At 37.9% G+C, this 21,301-nt stretch overlaps 1 protein-coding gene across 9 annotated transcripts in view; it reads right to left on the minus strand.

Moving 5' to 3' along the window:
- Positions 1 to 21,301, minus strand: part of FAM184A (family with sequence similarity 184 member A) — an 81,974-nt gene that overhangs the window by 9,146 nt on the left and 51,527 nt on the right. For 5 of the 9 annotated variants that reach the window (XM_074896208.1, XM_074896205.1, XM_074896207.1 and 2 more), the window contains exons 10-15: positions 10,958 to 11,170; positions 9,678 to 9,831; positions 9,134 to 9,261; positions 6,653 to 6,837; positions 6,009 to 6,155; positions 3,067 to 3,184 (exon numbers count right to left, since the gene is read on the minus strand). In XM_074896208.1, coding sequence (XP_074752309.1) covers positions 3,067 to 3,184; positions 6,009 to 6,155; positions 6,653 to 6,837; positions 9,134 to 9,261; positions 9,678 to 9,831; positions 10,958 to 11,170 — 945 coding nt within the window. The remainder of the gene's footprint in view (positions 1 to 3,066; positions 3,185 to 6,008; positions 6,156 to 6,652; positions 6,838 to 9,133; positions 9,262 to 9,677; positions 9,832 to 10,957; positions 11,171 to 21,301) is intronic. The other 4 variants (XR_012632839.1, XM_074896210.1, XM_074896213.1 and 1 more) reach the window with 2 other exon arrangements.

Consider the following 21,301-nt stretch of genomic DNA (forward strand, 5'->3'; position numbering starts at 1 on the left):
AGGGGTGAAAGGGTCGCGACCAGGCAAAGGAAAAGCTGTTGTGTGTGCTGTATTAGGGGCAGCACTGACTGCAGCCCAAAAAGATAAACATGTTAAGAAACAATTGGAAAGGGAAATGATCGAATCCCTACAAGATCTGGTAAAAGCTCTCCAGGATCAATTGGCTGAGGAACGTAAAGTTACTGAACAAAAAGCTAAACTCTGGCAAAAGGAAAATGAATCTTTGAAAAGTCAATTAGCTGATGAGCGTAATACCACTCAGCGACTTTGCACAGCTCTGTTAGATGCCTTGGACCGAGAAAAAATCTCACGGTCTGAAAAAGAGATGAATGAACAAGAAACTTGTAACCGGACAGATCTTAGCTCTGTTCCGGATAGTGAACAGGGATTTACAAGTCTGGCAAAATCAGCAGCCAGACCCTTGTACCCAATGAAGGATTTAGAGATAAGCCGAGAGATTTATTACCCCGAAAACGAGGGGGCAAATTTAAGACCATTAATTAAAACGGAGACCACCGAGGGTCAAGGTGGAAGAGCTCCGCAGGTCACCACTCGAACTACACCGTACCCAGCAACTGAGCTTGCAAAAATTCAGGAGAAATATACCAGACGAGCTCAGGAAACTGAAACTGAATATGTGTGGAGGGTGTCTTTGACTGGTGGCGACCGAATTTTGTTATCAGAAGATGAGGCCCAGGGGTACTGGGGGCCAGGGGTTTTCTTAGTTACTGACGACCAGAGAGAACCGTGGTCGTTAACTCAACGAGCTGCTTATTGGGCTGGGAGTCTGGACCCATTGGAAAGAGGGGATCCAGTATATATTGAGACCCCAACCATAAATCATTTGACTGAAAGTCTGCAGAAGGCTGCTTGTCTCCAATTAATTCATGATAGGCGTTTGGTTCCGCAGCAGCCTTCCCCGATGTTATTAATTGCTAACCCCGATCAAATGACTCCCCTGATCCGGGGCTTGCCGGACTCTTTGAAATCATATGCAGTACAATTACAAGATCGTTTGCGGATTGCATTAACCCCACAGAGGGGGAGACGGGGAGCGGGAGAGCCCATGACTTGGGGAGAGATAGCTCAAGACTTAATAAATTATGGCCAGAGAATGGGCCTTACCAGGGGAACGGGTAAACCTAAGCCCTCCTTATGCAGAATGGAAAAGCAGGAAAATCTGTCTCCTTCCCCTCCGCCAGTTTTAAGAGCAAAGAGAAATCTCTTGTGGACTGAGGGAACGAGACAGGGGATTCCCCGAGAGTTAATGGATGGTCTGACTACTGCAGTTTTAGAAAAGCTCATTCGAGCCTGGAAAGGCAGAAGGAAGCTGCCCCCCACACACACAACCGAGCAGACCTTTTGGACGAAGGGAGGGACAGCTCTGAGAACTAACGAGATGGTGGTAATTGCTTCTCAAACACCAACTGCCCCTGAAGAGGACTTGATTGATTTAGGGTCGGGAAACTGGATGTGCCATCCCCAGTAAGTGAGCCAGGGGATGGCAGGTGAGTCCACTTAAGGAGGCTCACAGAAAATACTAAGGGAGACTTGTTGATTACTTTTCCACTCAGCTCCCTTAAAACTCCAGTTACATTTCTAGTAGATATGGGTGCTCAGGTCTCAGCACTCCAAACTGATGTTGCCTTTAAGGAATTAAAGGTGCAGATCTATCAAGCATCTAGGATGGTGTTGCAGAATCCAGCTAGCATTGCTGAAAGAACATGGACTGTGAGGTGTGCTGAGTCTTTCTGAGGGAGAATGCTACATCCCCATCCACAATGCACCTCTACACCACCTCTACAGCGGACACCCGTGCCACAATGAAGAAGATTGCCAACAGGAACAGAGAACTTTCTTGACCAATGAACTGGTTTGATGTATGGAACCTTGGGTCATGGGTAACATCACCGGGATCCTCAGGACTCACGGGGTGGGGAAGACAGCTTGTACATATTAGTATTGTAATGTTGTGCAAAGTTTTGTTTTTCATAGTATGCCTTGAAGCAGTTGGATATATACTCTCTTACCTTCTGTCTTCTTTTTCCCTATACCTTTTGAGATCACAATAGTCAAAGAACTTGGAGTGTTTGAGTCACGGGGTGGGATGTGAGAGACGAGAAACCAGGCCTGTGAGAAACTAAGACAAACAACCTGGGAAAGCAAAAGTTGAGGCTGATTGAAGAAATGCCTCAAACACTCGCAAGACAAAACTATGAGTCACAGGGTGCATTCTGTGGAGGCCCAAGCTGATAACGCTGCCCGATGTAGCTGGGGGAGAGAGCCCTGTGGAGACAGGACGGCTCTGCCCTGGGGCACCTGGGCAAATTTCAAGGGCCATGTGTCCGGTGAATGAACTTTGCTTCATTATCCACAAAATGCATATTAAAGTTGACACCCCTCAATATGCTAACGAGGGCTGTCATGATCATGCTAATGACATCATCCCATGAAACACCTTACCCCTCCCTGTATATGGGATACGTAGCTATGTGGGTCGACCTAGGGGACGGACCCAAGGAAAATGGGTATAAATCAAAGGGGGGAAGAAAGGGCTCTCTCTCTCTCTGCCCCCCCCCCCCCCCCCCCCCGACCGTCTGGAGAAAGCAGTGAAGGGAAGAAGACGAATGCCAGCGAAGAAGACGGCCGCCTCCTGGAACCCTCGCCGGCGGGATCAGCGCAGGAACCCAGACCGGTGATCTGTATCCCCCCATTCCCTCTATCTCCCTCTCTTCCTTTTTCTATTAAGAAATGCAAAGCATATTATATTGCTCACCACAACTTGCTCTGTACTTGGCCAATTATCATGTGTTCAATTAGTGCATTGTAGGTAGTTAATAAATGCTTGAACTTGGAGACTTGTTGTCCGCTCCAATTGGGGATTTGCGAATCTGAGTCACTTGCCCCCCTCATCGGAGCGGGACGTGACAGAACCATGGGAATATGTTAAAAAATATGAATAACAAGCTAGCAGGATTGGTTCTTTAAATACGTTTCAAACACTCTGAATGAGATTAACTTTTGTATCTGTCAAGATATTAAACCAAGAGAGCATAAAAGTCTTACAATCAATTTCTTTATGAGTTGGTCCCGCTCTGCAATTAGGTCTTTCAGTTCTGAGATAAGCTGCAGATCTTCTGGTCTTGATTCTCTGTTTTTGTATTTTTCTTCCATTTCTTCTAAACTTTATAGGAAAGAAGAATACCCCCTTTAGCCTGATCCAGTGTTAAATGAAGAGTGAATAGTCACATCTTTGATTAGTATAAAGGAGAGTTCAGAAGTAAAAACAGAAGATTACTTTCTTATCACCTTGAAGTAAATGAATTTCTATGTTATCATTGAGTTTTAGGCTAGCTAAAAAAAACCCCAACTATAACCATAACTAATAATCTGGGCAAAATTCTAAAATCCTAACATCTTGTGCATGCAGTACTAGGTGTTTGAAAAAAGGCTTCTTGGAAGTCAGACTGAAAATAAAGCATTCAAAACCCTAATATGGACAGGAAAATTACAGAAAACATAGATAAGATTGATTCTAAGGTAAAATACAGGGACTACACTGCGTTGCATTTAATATTAATGTAAATTTTAAAAAACTGGCAATTCACTTTCTTGATGAGGAAAACAAACAGTGTCATTTTTCTTTTTATAGATGACTGCTCTGAATAAAGATGCATGCTTGTGATACTGGAGAAACTGGATAGACAGACAAGGCTGGCACCGTCTTCCTCAGTTCATGTGGAATATACTGGAACAAAGATATCCAAGAACAGTGAAGACTAATTGGTAACTAATTCCTCTCCACAAAAGCAACTTAGTACCATTAGAGATGAAATAAAGGAATGAGCTGTAAAAGAAAAGCAATAACACTTGGATATTAGGATATCTGGATTAAGAGAAATGTAACAATTGATAAACATTTGAAAAAAAAATAGAAGGAAAATTGAAATGCCTGGTAGGAAAGCATTAAAGGAGAGAAGTGAAATAAGCCAACAGAGAGGAACTGTACAAGTAACTGTAAATATCCTTGTTTCTTCTTAAAGAACATGTTCTGAAGACATGACAATTTCAAATGAATGTCTCTTTGAAACATAAATAAGCTCATGATGCTAAACTGTTCCAAAGGAAACTGCTAAAACATTTGTCTCACATATTCAGCCCTCATGTAGAGAAGTGAACCAAGTTTCAGAACAGATTCAGGAAATTTAACAAACTTAATGAAAAAAGAAATTTTTTTAAAATCACAAATAAACCCTGAGAAAAATCTGTGAATTTAAGGTGTCTAAATCAGCTCAAAAATAATTCCACAAGACACCTGGAAGTAGACATAATGATAAATATTTTCCCTTCAGTAGCAAGCTATGTGATTTTTACTTTGAGTTGCATCTGAAAAAACAGTTCATATTGGACTATATTTATAACTTTCAAATAAACTGTACATAATCTGACGAGATTATATAATGTATTTACACAAAACATTATGAATGCGAACAACATGACTGTTTTTATTTGCAGAAAAGGCATTTGACTCAGCAGAACAGAAAAATGCTCAGCTAGTTTAATTTTGTGTATAGATTTTATGCTGGGTTAAGCTATTGTATACAGATCCCCAGAGTATAGTACACAGTTACAAACAGCTGTCATTTTATTTTCAGGTATTTCAGAGACTGGTTTTTTTCTGTTTCAAAGAGATAATATGTAATTTAAAGACTCTAGTTGTAGAGCCTAATTAATGATGCCCACTCTCAATCACTGTAAGTAACTCTTCTGGTTTGGGTTTTTTTTTTACATAGTTTCATTTTTTGATAGCTCCTTGCTTCAGTGTAAGTAGAGAAAGGTAACACACTGAAAGCCAAGTCAAGGTACTCTGGATAATGTTTGCTGTCTTCAGGCCAGTGGATGCTTCCTCATAGCTCTAAGCTGAGCAAGAACCAGGAGTAGGCAACCAACTAAATTCAGAAAATTTCAGGACACTGAAAAACAAACAACTTAATGGGAGAAAAACTTAGGGTAAACCGTTCCAAACCCTAGTTCTGGTGTGTTTCTCATACAAGATAAATGCAGTAAACAGAAGGTTCTTTATGCATGATTTACTGGAAGGCAAGTTACCACATTTATCAGGGCACAGGAGCGTGCATGTGGGCAATTACAAGGACGACTGCGATTTTATACCCATTGTATTTGAAGACTTTCTGAGTGCTTATTATCAGGAAAGAATTAGATGCAGTTAGGCTTTATCGTCAATTTTTAATTGATACTTACTTTTAAAAGTTTCCTATCATATACTTAGAACCAATTATTCTCTCTGCCATAAATTCTTTATGCTGCAAATACAAATCCCTCACTGACAACTTTGTGTCAGGAAGTCCTCAATGCACTATGAAGCCTCAGCCAGAAACCCTGACCAAATAGGTTACATTTCACACACAGTATGAAGGGTGTGGAAGACAGGAAAAAACCCACCAGATGACACACTACATCAATTCTGCCCAGAGGTGGTCTAACCCCAGGTAGCATTTTGATTTGGAGACACTCTTAAGTATTCTGTTATTGTTATGCTCATATAATCAATTTCAGACACTAACTTTCTTTATGTTAGTAAACCTGAAAATGTCTGCATCACTCATGCTATAATCAGATTTCTTAATAGCAAATGCTGTACTGTTGAAGAATAAACTTGTTGAAGAAACTCGTGTTCTCAAAAAAGATGTATTAAAGTTTGAGAAAATAAATTTGAAATAATGTTTTCATCAATTTTCTAAGAACTGCACAGACTTAATATCTTTCCTACTTGAAATTTTTGAGGCTCAAATCCCTAACAATTTATCTCACTAAATTCCCCTAAAGCTTATAGAATTGCCTAAAGAATGCAAGATTAGGCTCCATACTTGACTGAGGTTTTTGCACATCTGCATCTCTGCAATATCTTCAGCAATTTATGGATACCAGAATAAACTATTCACTCAAACGCAGCTACATACAAATTTTTTTAATGCAACAAAACTTACGAAATTTGTAAAGCTGAATTAATTTCCTTGAGCAGTTCTTGGGTCTTATTAAAATCTGCCAGCATGCTTTGTTTCTCTCTGATGTGATCTGCTGTCAAGACATCCAGCTCTTTCTCATGTTTCTTGCTTAAATCTTGCTCATGTATCCTGTTTAATTTATTTTTTGTTAAAAAAAGAGTTATTCTAAAATCAGACTTGTTTGTTCATCATGATTTTCTGCCATGCTTCTAAGGGCTTTTACACAGTATCAGACAACACAGAAGGAATTACTGATTCATCAAATCCCACTACTTACTGTCCTCCAATCTTCTAGCTTATTTCGTGGAAAATGCATCTCCTTTAATGCTTTTTTAAATAAACAAACGTAATGAATTTTAAAAAACCAAAACAACACAAAAACAACACTTGAGCAGGCTGTTACTAAAATATGCCAAAATGTATTGCTGAAATGCAGCAATATGAACTGTATGGTAATATTCACTAACTTTACTAGTAATGAGCATAGCTTTTTCTAAAGAAGACTAAATGATATATAACACCATTTGATTAAGAGGATAAATTAAAAGCTACAAATGGTAAAATTCCTTAAGTAAAATAATTCATGAAACAAAACACATTTGAGTTTAGATAGGAAAAATTCATACCTGATCTGTTGGTTGGATTCACTCCGTATTCTAAGAACTTCTTTCCCTTTAAACTCTAATTCCTTGGTCAATGCACTTATATTTTCATGAAGATGCAGAATCTCTTTGTCCAGTTCGGCTATATGATGGTCTCGGTGTCTCAGTTCGTCTTGTAGATCTGATATTCGGCATAAAAATTCTTTCTCCTGTGATGTAAGTAGCAGCAGAAGTATTTTAAATAGAAGCACAATACTTGATTTTGGAATGTAACAGCTGAGCAGAATTTTCCATTCAATAGACAATTTTTTCAGTTTTTGATGCTGACACAAATTATAACTAAAACTGAGGTGTTTTTTATTGTGCAGAAGTAGAAATAAAGAAGAAATCAGTTATGTAAGAAACAATTTCTATTGGCGAGCAAATTTAAAATCTGTCATTGTCATTGCCTGTTTGTGTAGCTCATCAGATACTCCTTTTGCCCACACATACAACAAAAAAAAGAGATACCACTAAGAACCAGGAGACTGGACATACAGCATTTTCTACCTCTTCAACATATGATATAGAGAAACTGTTTTTCCCTTTACAGCCCCATTACAATGGGATGAAATAGTTCACGATGTATGCCCTGCACCAACACACACTATGGCTCAGAAGTCTCCTGTCTTACTGCGCTGGTTTTGGCTGGGATAGAGCTAATTTTCTTCATAGTAGCTAGTATAGGCTATCCCGGCCAAAACCATCACACTTATATATACGGGTCATGAATATCTCACAGCAGAATACATGCTAAATAATTTATATACTATTTATATTGGTTCCAATAAATCAATAAAAGTCATTCTTTTTGCATAAGAAATTCCAATTAAGTTAATATCCGAGAACCTCATCTGGAACCCATCCCAATGGTTTTGATAATGATTCTCCGCAGTTTAGAAATAGTCTGGAATAAAATAAACTTTTTTCAGTGTCTTCCATTTCCGTCTATTCCACTTCTTACAGTTTCACAGTAATGAATGACCATATAGTTTTCACAGAGAGAAAATCAGGAGATATTTTCAAAGTAGTTTTATGTATAATTGTGCTTTGTGCCTTCATGCATCCAGAAAATACAAATATATCCTAAAGCACAAATTTAATGGGACATCTTTAAGAACAGACCTTTACAAATATCTCTACCTCCCTATAGAAAGATTAAATTAAAGTTATATAAGAAAAAACAGTGGAAAATTTGTATCCACAAACTTAAATATTACAAAAATAGCAAACAATCATCCTGCTCAGATCTCTCTGCATCTAGTTTAGCTCTGATCCTATGAATTGATGAGCATTCTAACACAGGAAAACACAATTGCTTTGCTCTCAGTTCAACTAAAGCTTGTGCTTAGCAGATCATTGTACTGAGGCCAAAAGTATATGGCATTTGGCTGGATCAAACACTTGCTCTTGTAATTTAAACTTACTTTCTTCTGACACTTCCTTTAGGTGTCTCACTCTAGGCCTAAACACAGGACTGAAACTACATCCTCCTAAATCCTGCATGTTTTTGTTCACTGCTGACAGCACCGCATTTTTGCCTCTAGTGCTCACATTTTTAAGCCAGCAGGGAAGAGAAAAAGAAGGGCTGATCTTTGACTGTCTGTTTTCATGTAAAGGCTATATCTGACTAAACCTGCTTCCTCTGATAATATATTTCTAAAATCACTCCACCTCCTTGATGCTGGACTATCAGTACATCAGTCCTGAAAAGCCTCTTATATAGTCAAAGAAAGAAGTAATTTTCTGGTCCTCTTCCAGGAGTCTGGCTTGCTTTTGATAGAGATCAGGCTTTGAATTTTTAGTTACTACTGGAAAAACTGATTGTGTATAAAGCAAAAAACCGAAAGATAAAAGTGAACGAATCAGTTTGCTGCTGAAAGCAAAGGCAGCCCATACTGGCTTTGGAATTTGAGGAGTGGTTGTGTTTTTTCTGGGTTTGGGTGTGGTTTTTTTAACAGTTGCAAACTGTTACATCTTCTTTTCTGCTTTCTTTAGATGCTAATTCACCTTTTCCAATTTGGTTCCTGAAAAAAAAGATACTAAACTACCTCTTAAATTTGATGCAATCATTTGGTTTTAAGCAACCACTTCCTAGCCATATTACTTAGGCTTCGGAGAGAAACATCTTTTTTCTTTTTAAGTCCTGCCGGCAGCTGAGGACAAATAGAATTTGGCAAGAATCGTAACTTTCCTCCCACTGAAAGCCAGTGTGCTCCCAGACAGCTTCACAATTCTGAGAGGAAACTCCTTTGATGCAGGAGCCTCTACTAGGCTTTGAATGAAGTTTGTTGAAGGAAGAAGCTAAACAAGGAGGTTTAGGTAAACTGGTAGGGATGTATTATCTGCTGGGGCTGGCTGACTTTGAAGGATTACATGTTGTTTGCAACAGTTCTTGCCTCCATCTGAGAGAAAACAAATATGGATTATACAGTTTTACAGTCAGTTGCCAGCAATGCCTCCTACCTGTCGCCTGCCGAGTTCTATGCTTCTTTCCAGCTCCATTTTGGCAGCTACCAGTTCTTGTTGATGGTTGTGCCTTAGCTGGTCAATTGCTGCTGCATGCTGATGATTTAGCTCTGAGCGCAAGGAAGCTAGTTACCATGAACAAAAAGAAGGGTTTATTTTGCAAATGTTTACATTAATTAACAATAGAAGTCCAGGTCCTTCAAGTATTGCTGCTGACTTAACACACACTGTACATCAGCTAAGCAACTGTCCTGTCATTCTATTCCTGTTACTTTCTGAAACATTCTCCATCATGAAATTTGGCTGCTAACTCCTTCCAAAAAACTTAAGGGTAAGATTTTTTAAAAGTGAACAGTTTGGGCTTATCCGTTAAAAGCTTATACTGATTTTAAGAGGAACAACTAGGTCAACATTGAATGACTCTGAGATATACTACAGTGTTATAATACACACACACGCATAGATACATATATGTGCATGTATATTTGTATGAGTAGAAATAATGTTTTGGGACACACTTCCAAATTTGAAAATAGTATACCTAACATAGCTTTTCCTTCGTCCTCCAGCTCAAATCGCAGCGTCTGAAGTTCCTGTTCCATCTCCAATTTGAAACCTTCCATGGCTTGTTTATGTGTTTCTTTCAGCGCCTGTAGTTCTTCCGAGTGTTTCTGTTGTAAACGTTCTTCTAATTCCTATGAACTCAAAATTGATAAAATTTATTCTGTACCAGTTCAGGGAATTTATAAGATAGTAACTGGCAACAAAAAGCAGGCATTTGCATACTCTAGAATTATTAAAAATGCACTAATATTGCTCATATTTTCTTCTCTCACTAAGTTATCTTACTACTACATTTTTTCTTTTCAGTGGCTGCCAGTTATCAAGACTATCTGTGCACAAAACTCCTGTTCTGGTCACAGTTGGAAAAAAAACAGTCTATGAATATATTTACAATAGCAAGGAATGTGGTAAGGTACAGACCCATTGATAGGTCTAGTGTGCATGCAATACACATTTGGGGATTTTTGCTCCCCATTGAAACTCGTGTTTATTCTCTATTGAAATGTATGAAGCATAATGCTCCTGGTGTACATCTTCTAGTTTCATTTTGACCAAAAGGAATCCTCCTTGTGTGCTCCAAGAGCAGTCTATGATGTGAATGAAAGTACATTAAGTGGGGATAATGAGAAAATTAATTGCAAAGGTACACTCTAGATCTGAACCTTAAAAAAAACTGTAGACACACACCCTATTAAGTACCATTAAGTACCAAGTACTGCCAAAATTTCTATTTTAAAGCTGGTTTAATCTAAGTTTTGAAAAAATCTTGGGTGTGACATTATTCTGGATGTGAAAAATTATCTTGTAAGTTGCAGAACACAGTTTATACAACTTTTAACATACTGAAAATATAAACTACATTTCAACAGGAGTCAGTTGACAGGAAGTATCAGAAAACACATGCAAAATTAGGTAACTACAATGGAAAATCCAGAGAAACCTATTCCAAATCAAAACCAGAATATAATGTTATGGATAACTATGTCAAACTACTGTAAAGAAACGTGTGTGCTGATAATTTTATATTTATATGCATATACTAGTAGAGTATAAAGCAAGACATGAAAAAATGCCAGTATTAGAGATGATTTTTAATATGTCTTAATCAGATTTAAATAGATAAGAATGTTACTATAAGACATCAGCTGAAAAGGAAATTTAGTAGTTATGCAGTTATTTTTCTTATACCAACTGTGGACATAAATTGCTCAAATGGTGACACTGTCTACATAATTCAGAATATCCATATGAACATGCCTTTTGTTCTTGCTCTTTTGTTTCTTCCATGTTTTGAAAGGCAAGGATATGGGCTTCCTGAAGTGACTTATGCCTTTGCTGATGCTCCTCTTCTAATTCCTGGATCTCTTGAGTCAGCCTCTGTCGCTCCTGACTGAACTGGGCTTGTAGCTGTTGCAAAGAGCTCTGTGACTGGGAAAGCTGCATCTCCAGATTCTGCTTCAGTAAGGAGATCTAACCCACAACAGAACGACAAATATCCATTAGTCATTAATATTAACATCAACTCTGAGAAAAATTCAAAAGAATATAACACAATTTTAAAGCCAGAACGTTAACTAAAAGACAGACAAGCAATGTCATCCATCTACTGAATTTGTTGTTAATATTGTATCTCAAAGATTATATTTAAATAGTTTTGTAAGGTTTCTCACATCTATCAGTTCATACTACTGCACTACCTATAAAAATTTTTCATGGCCAAATAATCAAAATTCACTTCTAGGTTTTGTAGAAAAGTCAATAAAAATGACACTATCATGGTCTGAAATCAAATGCTTGACTTAAGATAAACTACACTTCAGGGGAACATCACATAAATTCTGTAAGGAAAATCCTGCTGTTGATACAGGAGGATAGCCTGTAACATCTAGATTGATTGATTTTTTTGTATCTTTTGATATATGATCCTATCTTACTGGTAGTTTTCTCATTTAAAAAGAAATGGTAGCATACCACTCTATATCACAAATAAAATGTTACATTTGATGGATTCCCCACACACACTTATTTTTGTTAGCTCAGTAATACTATGAGTGATTTTTCTGCTGGCTTTCAAGATCTAAGATCTAAGCAATCTGAGACACAAATACTCTTTTTTTTTTTAGAAATACCTGATTTTACAAATGATGTTTTTCACCCAAAGAGCATTTTAATACATTAGAGTACACAGTACTCCTTGAAAAGTCCCATTTTCTTTTTATAATAATGTTATGCTTTGTTCTTCACATCAGCTAGCATCTTTTCAAACTGAAAATACGAAATCTGTATTCTGTTTAGAGCCAAACACAAGAGATACCCTCCAATTCTGTAAAACAGATTTAGCCAAAAGAGGATTTTGCTACAGCGACTCGAAGGAAAAATAAAATTGCTATGTAATGAAGAATTTGAATCAATAAAGATACTTTCCAAGCCTCAGAGCGTTACATAAAATTTAACTATAAATGAAAGTCCGATAGTGTCATTTGATTCAAGCATATCTTAAAATTAATTATGATAAATCAATGATGACATTGCACATCAATTTATTAATTTACAGAACATTAAAACCCACCACTTAACAAAAAATTAATAGCAGCATATGAAGGAAACTTGCAGCATGAACGGTATTATCGAACATATGTTGGGGTTTTTTCAGAAGGACACAGCTCAAGCAGATTTGAAAGAAAAAGGCTACACTTAAAGGAAAATTAGCACTTAAACAAAACAAGCAAATTAATTTGAATGAAATAAGCATGGCTCATCGCATTTCAAATTCATCAGGTGTTGGTGGCCGGGCATATATACTCTACCCTCTAAATAGACCGTATCAACAGTATTTTACTTCAGATACCTTTGAAACAGATTAGCTACAAATGAAGGAGTACAGTGAAGGCCCATACTACATTCTCTAATTGGAACTATACATGTAAAACCTTTTACTAAGTACATTAAAAATAAATATCACATACAAATTGTACCGCATCAGACCAAAGGTTTGTCTAATTTCCTGTTCTGCCTCCAGAAATAGCCAACCTAAGTTATGCAGGGAAAACAAGGTCAAGGAATAAATGTAGGGATCTTGACTCCAAATTCTACCAGCATCCAGCAATTTTTCTTTCATCAGAAGAGGTATTTTGGGGCAAATTCATGGAAGAAATATTAATTAAATACAACCACTACCTGAATGCTTAAAAGCTTTTAGTATCCACAATATCCTGTTGCAAGTTCTACATAGATGTGCCAAACTGACATCATAACCTCTAATACTTGTAATGGAAAGGAGTCAAAAGAAGTTCCCTTTTCATTTACTCTGTTCTACTCATGTTTCTGTATATCTCCATCATTTCCCTCGTTACACCCTTTTCCATATGAAACAGTTGTGGCTTAGTGAGTCACTCCCTATATGAAAGCTATTTCATATCTATCATAACATTTCTTCTTCTTCTTCTGCACCTTTTCTACTATGTCTTTTTAAGATTAGGAGACCAAAGCATAAGGTATTTAAAATGAGAGTAAACTCTGGTTTTATATAGTAGTATATATGATTTTATATGTTATGGTCTCTGTTTCTCTCCTATATTCCTAATGTTTTATTTGCTTTTGTGACTCCTACTGAGCACTGAGGTGATATTTCCATGGAATTACGTAACATAGTCCCTGAACCTACTTTCTAGTTGTAACAGGTCAAGGTAAGGGTCGTCATTTTACACAAGAAGTTAGAATTTTTTTTTTTCCTTGTGTACCACTTTGCATTTATCTACACTGAATTTTATCTGTCATTTTATTGCCAAGTTCCTTGGCTTTTTACAGCTATTCAATAATTCTTCAGTCTTTGTCCTTCCCACCCGGCCTAACTTTCTATAACCTGCAGACTTTCCTACCCTACTTATTCATAAACAACCCACAAAAGAAAATATGTTGAACATCCATGTAACTCCACTGATAATCTACTTTCACTGTGGTAATGCTGTATTTAATACCTATCTTTCAACCACTTACTTATCTATACAAAAACTTCCCTCTTGTATCATGGAGTTCTATTTTCCTCAGAAGCCTCAGAACTTTCTGGCTGATCTCCTTCAGCATACCATGGCCAGGGCTGCCATGCTGGTCAGACAAACCAATAACACAACCACTCATTGTATTCTTTCTTTTCAACCCTAGAAACTCACTCCACTGATGTGATTAGTTTCCACCACGCAAGTGCCAGCCTGGCCAACTCTGCATCTTCATCTGGTATTGCAATGTGCTATTGTCTTCCTTCTCCAGAAAAAAAAAAAATAAATTTATCTTATCTAAAGTCCCCTGTGATCTACTCACATCCCCATCTACTCTAATTCATCCCATATCCACTTTTGGGCCCCTTTCTCTTTCCACACCTTTCTGTAACCTCCTACCTACCTGAGTCCTTCTTTTCACCCATAAGTGTTGCCTTTATAAAAAGGGAAAAATCACAAAAAGGAAGCCTACAGAGGGTGGAAGCAAGGACAGGTAGCCTGGGAGGAATACAGAGAAATTGTCTAAATAGCCAGGGATCAGGTTAGGAAGGCCAAAGCCCTGATGGAATTAAATCTGGCCAAGGATGTGAAGAGCAACAAGCAAGAATTCTATAGGTACTCTGGGGATAAAATAAAGAGTAGGAAAAATGCAGGCCCTCTCTGGAAAGAAACTGGCTACCCAGGATATGAAGAAGGCTGAGGTACTCAATGACCCTTTTTGCCTCAGTCTTCACCAGAATGTGCTCCGGCCACACCGCCCAATATGTAGAAGGCAGAGACAGGAATTGGGAGAACGAACAAGCGCCCACTCTAGGAGATCATGTTTAAGACCATCTAAGGAACCTGAAGGTGCACAAGTCCATGGGACCTGATGGGATGCATCCACGGATCCTGAAGGAATTGGCAGATGAAGTGGCTCAGCCAATATCCACGGTATTTGAGAAGTCCTGGTGGTTCGGTGGAATTCCTGCTGACTAGAAAAGGGGAAACATAACTCCCATTTTTAAAAAGGGAAAAAAGGAAGACACGGAGAACTATAGACCAGTCAGTCTAACCTCTGTGCCCGGCAAGAACATGGAGCAGATCCTCCTGGAAACTACGCTAGGGCACATAGAAAATAAGGAGGTGATTGGTGACAGCCAACAGGGCTTCATTAAGGGCAAATCATGCCTGACAAATCAGGTGGCTTTCTATGATGGGGTTACAGAGTTGGTGAATAAGGGAAGAGCAACTGATGTCATCTTACCTGGACTTGTGCAAAGCAGTTGACACTGCCCCACATGACATACTTGTCTCTAAATTAGAGAGACATAGATTGGATGGATGGATGGACAGACCACTCAGTGGATAAGAAATTGGCTGGATGGTCACACTCAGAGTTACAGTCAACAGCTCGATGTCTAAGTGGAGAGCAGTGACAAGTCGTGTTCCTCAGGGGTCAGTGTTGGGACCAGTGCTGTTAAACACCTTTGTCGGAGACATGGACAGTGGACTGAGTGCACCCTCAGCAAGTTTACCAATGACACCAAGAGTGTGGTGCAGTCAACACACTGGAGGGAAGGGAGATGCCATCCAGAGGGACCTCGACAGGCTGGAGAGGTGGGCCTGTGCAAACCTCATGAAGTTCAACAAGGCCAAGTGCAAGGTCCTGCACATGGATCAGGGCAATCTCAAGCACAAATACAGGCTGGGTGATGAGTGGATTGAGAGCAGCCCTGAGGAGAAGGACTTAAGGATGTTGGCTGATGAGAAGCTCATGACCTGGCGATGTGTACTTGCAGCCTAGAAAGCCAACCATGTCCTGGGCTGCATCAAAAAAAGCATGATCAGCAGGTCAAGGGAGGTAATTCTTCCCCTGTACTCTGCTCTTGTGGGACCTGGAGTCCTGTGTCCAGCTCTGGGGCCCCCAACATAACAAGGACATGGATCTGCTTAAGCAGGTCCAGAGGAGGCCACAAAGATGATCAGGGAGGTGGAGCACCTCCCTTATGAGGACAGGCTGAGAGAGTTGGGTCTGTTCTGCCTGAAGAAGAGAAGGCCCAAGGGAGACCTTATAGCAGCCTTCCAGTACCTAAAGGGGACCAACAGGAAAGATGGGGAGGGATTCTTGATCAGTGCATGTAGTGGTAGGACAAAAGGTAACATTGTTAAACTGAAAGAGGGTAGATTTAGATGAGATATAAGGAAGACATTCTTCCCTGTGAGGGTGGTGAGGCACTGGAACAGGTTGTTCAGAGAGGCTGTGACTGCCCCCTCCCTGGCAGTGTTCAAGGCCAGGTTGGACGGGGCTTTGAGCAACCTGGTCTAGTGGAAGGTATCTTCACCCATCAGGGGGGTTGGAACTAGGTGATCTTTAAGGTCCTTTCCAACCCAAATCATTCTATGATTCTATGATTTATTTCCTGTTTCTCTGGAGACTACACCTCGTGAAAACCAGACCCTGTCTAGAGGTCCAGTTTTGCTCTGTGCTGCTAGGTAACTCCTACGTTTCTTTAGATTACCTCTATTCCTATTTAGCCACCATAAATTCTCATGTTTGTTGGGGGTTTTTTTATTTGCTTCCCTGAGATCACTACTGTCACTTAGGTATAACCCCTCTACTCCTTCTCTTCCATCCACCCCACACTAGTATCTCTCTCCCTCCTCCTCCCCTCCTTTGCTCTTTTTCTTCCTCCTAACTCCATTTTTAGTATCATAGGAATGTGCAGTTAGGATAGTTTTAAAGAGATTATTCAGTCCAATTCTTGCACTAGGTGGGAACTCTATTTGGTGGGCACAAATTACTGCTTAAAAATCTCATATGAAGGAAATCCCACAATTTTTGCTCAGATCCTCTTCCTCATCCTCTGAGTGCCTGTGGCAGAAACACTGAGATACTGGACAGGTGTTCTGTCCACTCTTACTTGTCCCTTTCACCATGTTTCTGTCCCTCAGGCTTCTCACTGTTGCCCTGTCCTGTTCACCATGGCCCTCAGGAGGTACAGTTCTAGGGGAAATCCTGCTCAGTCATGCAGAACCTCAGGTAATTTAATCATCATGCTCTAAAAATGATAACATTCAAACAGAGTCGACCATAGTATCTTAGCCAAATTTTTATTAAGATGACATGAAAAAACGTATTTTTGGCTTGATGTTAAATGTGTCTCTCACTTATGTTCCTGCTCCAAATTCTGATAATTCTCAGTATATAATTTATAAACATTTTTAACACAGGCCAAGGGCAAAACAATTTTCACTTCTTTCTTGGAAATGCAGGAAACATTTTAACTGCGATGACCAAGAGAAGTCTAACATCTGGCTTAAAAGCCATCTTGGAAGACATCAGGAATACCCTTCTCAAGAGCCATTCACACTTCCACCAGATTAAAAAGTGACTGAAAAACCACAGTCTGAAATGTGTCAATCTCTGGACATGCCTTTTTTGCACCAGTAGACTTTACAGAACATAAAGGATCATAGAGGATCATAAACATAGAGGATCATAAACATAGAGGATTAAATGATTCTAACAAGCAAGTCAGATTAGACTATGCTTCTAATAATAAGACTTTTTGTTGTTGAAAGTACGTAAAATGTTAAAAATCTAACAGTTATTTTTAGAAGAGTACATAATTTTAAACATAATTCTGATTATTCAGTGGATATACTGGTATTCTTAAGAGCACATTTTTTTAAAACATTAGTGCCTTCCTTTGTGCATCTTTGGAGCATCCCCTTCTATGTACACCTGTATTGACGATTCAAAAGAAAATAGCTTTAAACACTGTTCTCTGAACTTTCAATAGTTTTATCCAAGGTTTTCAGCACATTAAAAACACTGGTAAGAATTTTTAAAATAAAAAAAAAAAAGAAATAATATTTTGGCTACAATTATGACTCGCACTGCAAAACTGCAAATTATAATACAGCATCAATCTCATGCTTTGTAGAAGCTCTGCAATATACATTTGCACTGCCCACAAGCTTGCTTGCTTTAACAATGACAAAAATGCTGCTTATATTATGACCATGTGCATAGTGTTCGATGTCCAGCGATATATACATTTACACAGATGAATGGATGCAATACACAAGCTTTTGATAACCAGCAGCAAACGTTCTTCTCTCAAATATTACCATGTATTGTACTTCATAGGCTAAAGCTCTAAAGCAGTACTACAGGATATGCAGATTTATTAGTGCAAACATGCCCTGTTTACAAGCTGTAAGTGCAAGTCACTTACATTGCTGATAGATTTATGCAAAGCTTCACCGAGACAGTGCCGCTATGAAGAAAAGATCACAGGAATAAAGGGAAACATTCAGAAATCAACTAAGTAAAAGAAAAAGGGATAAGGAAGGGAGAGTAAGACATAGAACATTAATTATAGTTTGGTCAGGGAAAAATAAGTTGAAAACTATCTGGAAAAAATATGAATACGTTGCTTTCACTTAGTATATAAACTACTGAACACAGAACAGAATGATGCGTTTTCCTGTGCTATGTGTTGAACGTACAGGATAGCATTATCTCTTCGCATAATGTTACTCTATACTCATATATTATGCAGCTGAACACTTTTGAAATTATCCAACTGTTTTCTCTTCTCCTTTATGACAAATAACTTCAGGAAGACATCATTAAGTACAGCAATTTGCATTACTGTTAGAAAAGCTGTTACGTAAGGACTCAATCAACAGTCAGCTGTGCCTCTGAAATATCACACGCATATTAAACACATAATATTAAAGACCAAATTTCACTGCTAAAGGGCAGAAAGTTAGTTTAGTTTGTAACGAAGACATTTATATTAAAATACTATTTTAATTTTTCTTAAAATTCAGAACAAGATGGGTATGTAAGACTTTTCCTGAAAGTCCCCAGCAAAAAATTACTTAATGTACCACTTATACAAGTATTGATTGCTAATGAAAAACAAAAAAAAACATTATTGCCAAGTAAACGTTACATATGAAATACTGATCATACAAATTGTACACATCTTTTATATATATATATATATATATATATATATATAAAAATGCTTGTGTGCTTATATAGATATGAATGGTGCAGATCGGCACATGCACACAATAGTCATCAGAAATTACATAAGAGCAATTTCAAATCCAGAATGACCAATTTCCCCTTTTGGCACAGGTCAGTCAAGAAGATGGCTTTCTCCAGGAGACAGCGGGTATTTTGACACCAGCTTGGAAGCCTACAGTTGGGAACTTTTAGATAATACTTTGTCAAAACACAAAAAGAAGAAATTAGTGTTTGTTCTCCTGAATCTACAGAAAAGCACAACATGAAAACACAGTATTGTAGACTATCCAGAATTATCTTACTAAAATGACAAAGAGAGCTATAAGCAACAATTTTGTATGTAAGGGTGTAACACTAGGAGACATTATACTCCAGCAGACAAGATAACAGACCGGCATCTAACAGCTCCAATTTCTACACCAGATTTTGACAGTGCCAATCTGAACAAATCCACCTATTTTTTCTGTGCTTTTTTCCCACGTGTCTGGTTTGTTCCTGGAAGAGCAGGAGTTAGCTCTCCCTAAATAAACATTCAGTTTCTACAATGTTTGGGATTTAATTTTGACAGATGTATTTAGGCACCACTGAAGTATAACACAGAAATATTTAAATTTTACACTTGAGGCAGAAAGCTTATTAATGTTCTTCACTGAAGATAAATTCCAAGTAAAAATACTTTTGTGAAGCTATATTCTGAGGTCTACCCTATTAAAAAGGCCATTTAAGAAAATGAGGGTTGCCCCCTACTGCTTGCAGAACAAAAGATTTCTTTCACTAAGAAACTGGTCTTGCTTTGCTGTCAAACTGATCTTATAACTAAAAGTACTAAGGTGGGCTAACCTTTTTAATACATGTGATTTCATCAAATCTAAAAGTTTTTCCAGAGATCTAGAAAACAGAATTAAAACGAACTTTTGGTGAAGGTTCTGCACTAAAACTCTCCAATCAAGTTCAGTATTTAGATTTGTCACAGATTTCTTTGGCTACCTCACTCAAAGCAATCTTTCTGCAGCTCAGATTTCCTGATTGTGAAATGAGAACAGTAATTATCCTCTGAAAAAAAAAACAAAAACAACATTAAATGCTCAGATTTTATTGGCAAAAAGAAGACCATGCACAGACCAAAAGAAAATTATTTTCTAATGAAGTTGAATTTATATATTTGGCATTCCTAGGTGTTCTAAGAAGACACACGGCAATGTTGAATATACAGTAAATATAGCTTATTAATTTTTAACAAAAACTTGAAATACATAAGTATTTTATAAATCTGGAAGTCTAAGTATTACATCACTATTCAAAAGCATTTAATTACAGGACAGCTAGCTAAACATCAGTCCTGGAAACAAGACTGGAAAAAAATTATTTAAGAGTCAATCAAGAAAATCATCAAGTGTGAAAATAAGATGATATTCAGTCAACATAACATGGGATAAAGGAATACCTTCACCTGATAATTGATTTCTTGCTTTGTCAACACTACAAACTTGGGCAATAAATGCTCCTGTACAGAAATAATACTTAAGAGGAATTTTTAATGGTATTCAATTATTACCACATGAGATTTGATCAAAATGTGCACTTATACAATATTACTGAAAGATATTTTAAAAGATTAAAACCAGATTTATCTCAAAAACAGCTAGTGGTGAATCATCACTGAAATCAAACAGTATTCACTAAGATTAATAATAAACCTGCCCACAATTTATTAGTTTCATCTTTTACTAGATAGGAAATAATTTTCCTAAAATACATACACGATAGAATAGTAAATTATATAGGCTAGTCCATTTTTATGGGGGCCAATTCCAGCAAAACGTGTAGCAATGTAATTAGACATGGCTGCATATTGAAAAGTACACAGGACACATTCAGAATGGAGCACTCTGAAGTAAGTCTGGTTGAAATATTATTAAGAAATTCCATAAAAATTCAAAATGTCCTCAAGACTACTTCCATAGCAAAGTCCCTGATCTGAGGAAAAAGTAATGAGAACCAAAAAAGAATGCAGGCATAATCATTATTCTATTTCTCTGATGGGGAGAAGTGATGAGGGAAAGAAAAAAAGGAGAATGTGGGTTTAACTATCACACTGTTTCTACATGTCAGAATTCAAGTTATTGGTTTGTGACATTATGGTATGAGAAATCCTTGCTCAGTTCTCTCTGAAATCAGGCTTTGCAGATATAGTATGTAAAAATGAATGTATTTGTTTCTTGGAAGTACAGGAACTTCTGAAAGCACGTCTTTATTTGGTATATATGTATTAGCTATCCTGCTTTTACTTGATTTTTCATTTTTCAGTAGAAGTATTGTCTTCTCCACCTTCAGCAGATGCACAACTAAGCCTCAGATGTAACCAAGAGAACTTCCTCCTGATCCAGAGGAACAGCAAAGAGGTTGCTGCATCTTTAGAACCCACCGATCATTGAGGGCTACTCAGCAGGACTGTAAGACCCTACACACAATACATGGGGAAAGATTTGTATTTCACCTCCATTTCAGCATGTCTCCTGAAAGAGCTGTACTTTCAATTTAGTTGAGCCAATCTGTGTAGTAGCAAAGCATAGATTT

This window comes from Athene noctua, chromosome 1 (assembly GCF_965140245.1).
Source record: "Athene noctua chromosome 1, bAthNoc1.hap1.1, whole genome shotgun sequence".
In the NCBI taxonomy this organism is placed as follows: domain Eukaryota; kingdom Metazoa; phylum Chordata; class Aves; order Strigiformes; family Strigidae; genus Athene; species Athene noctua.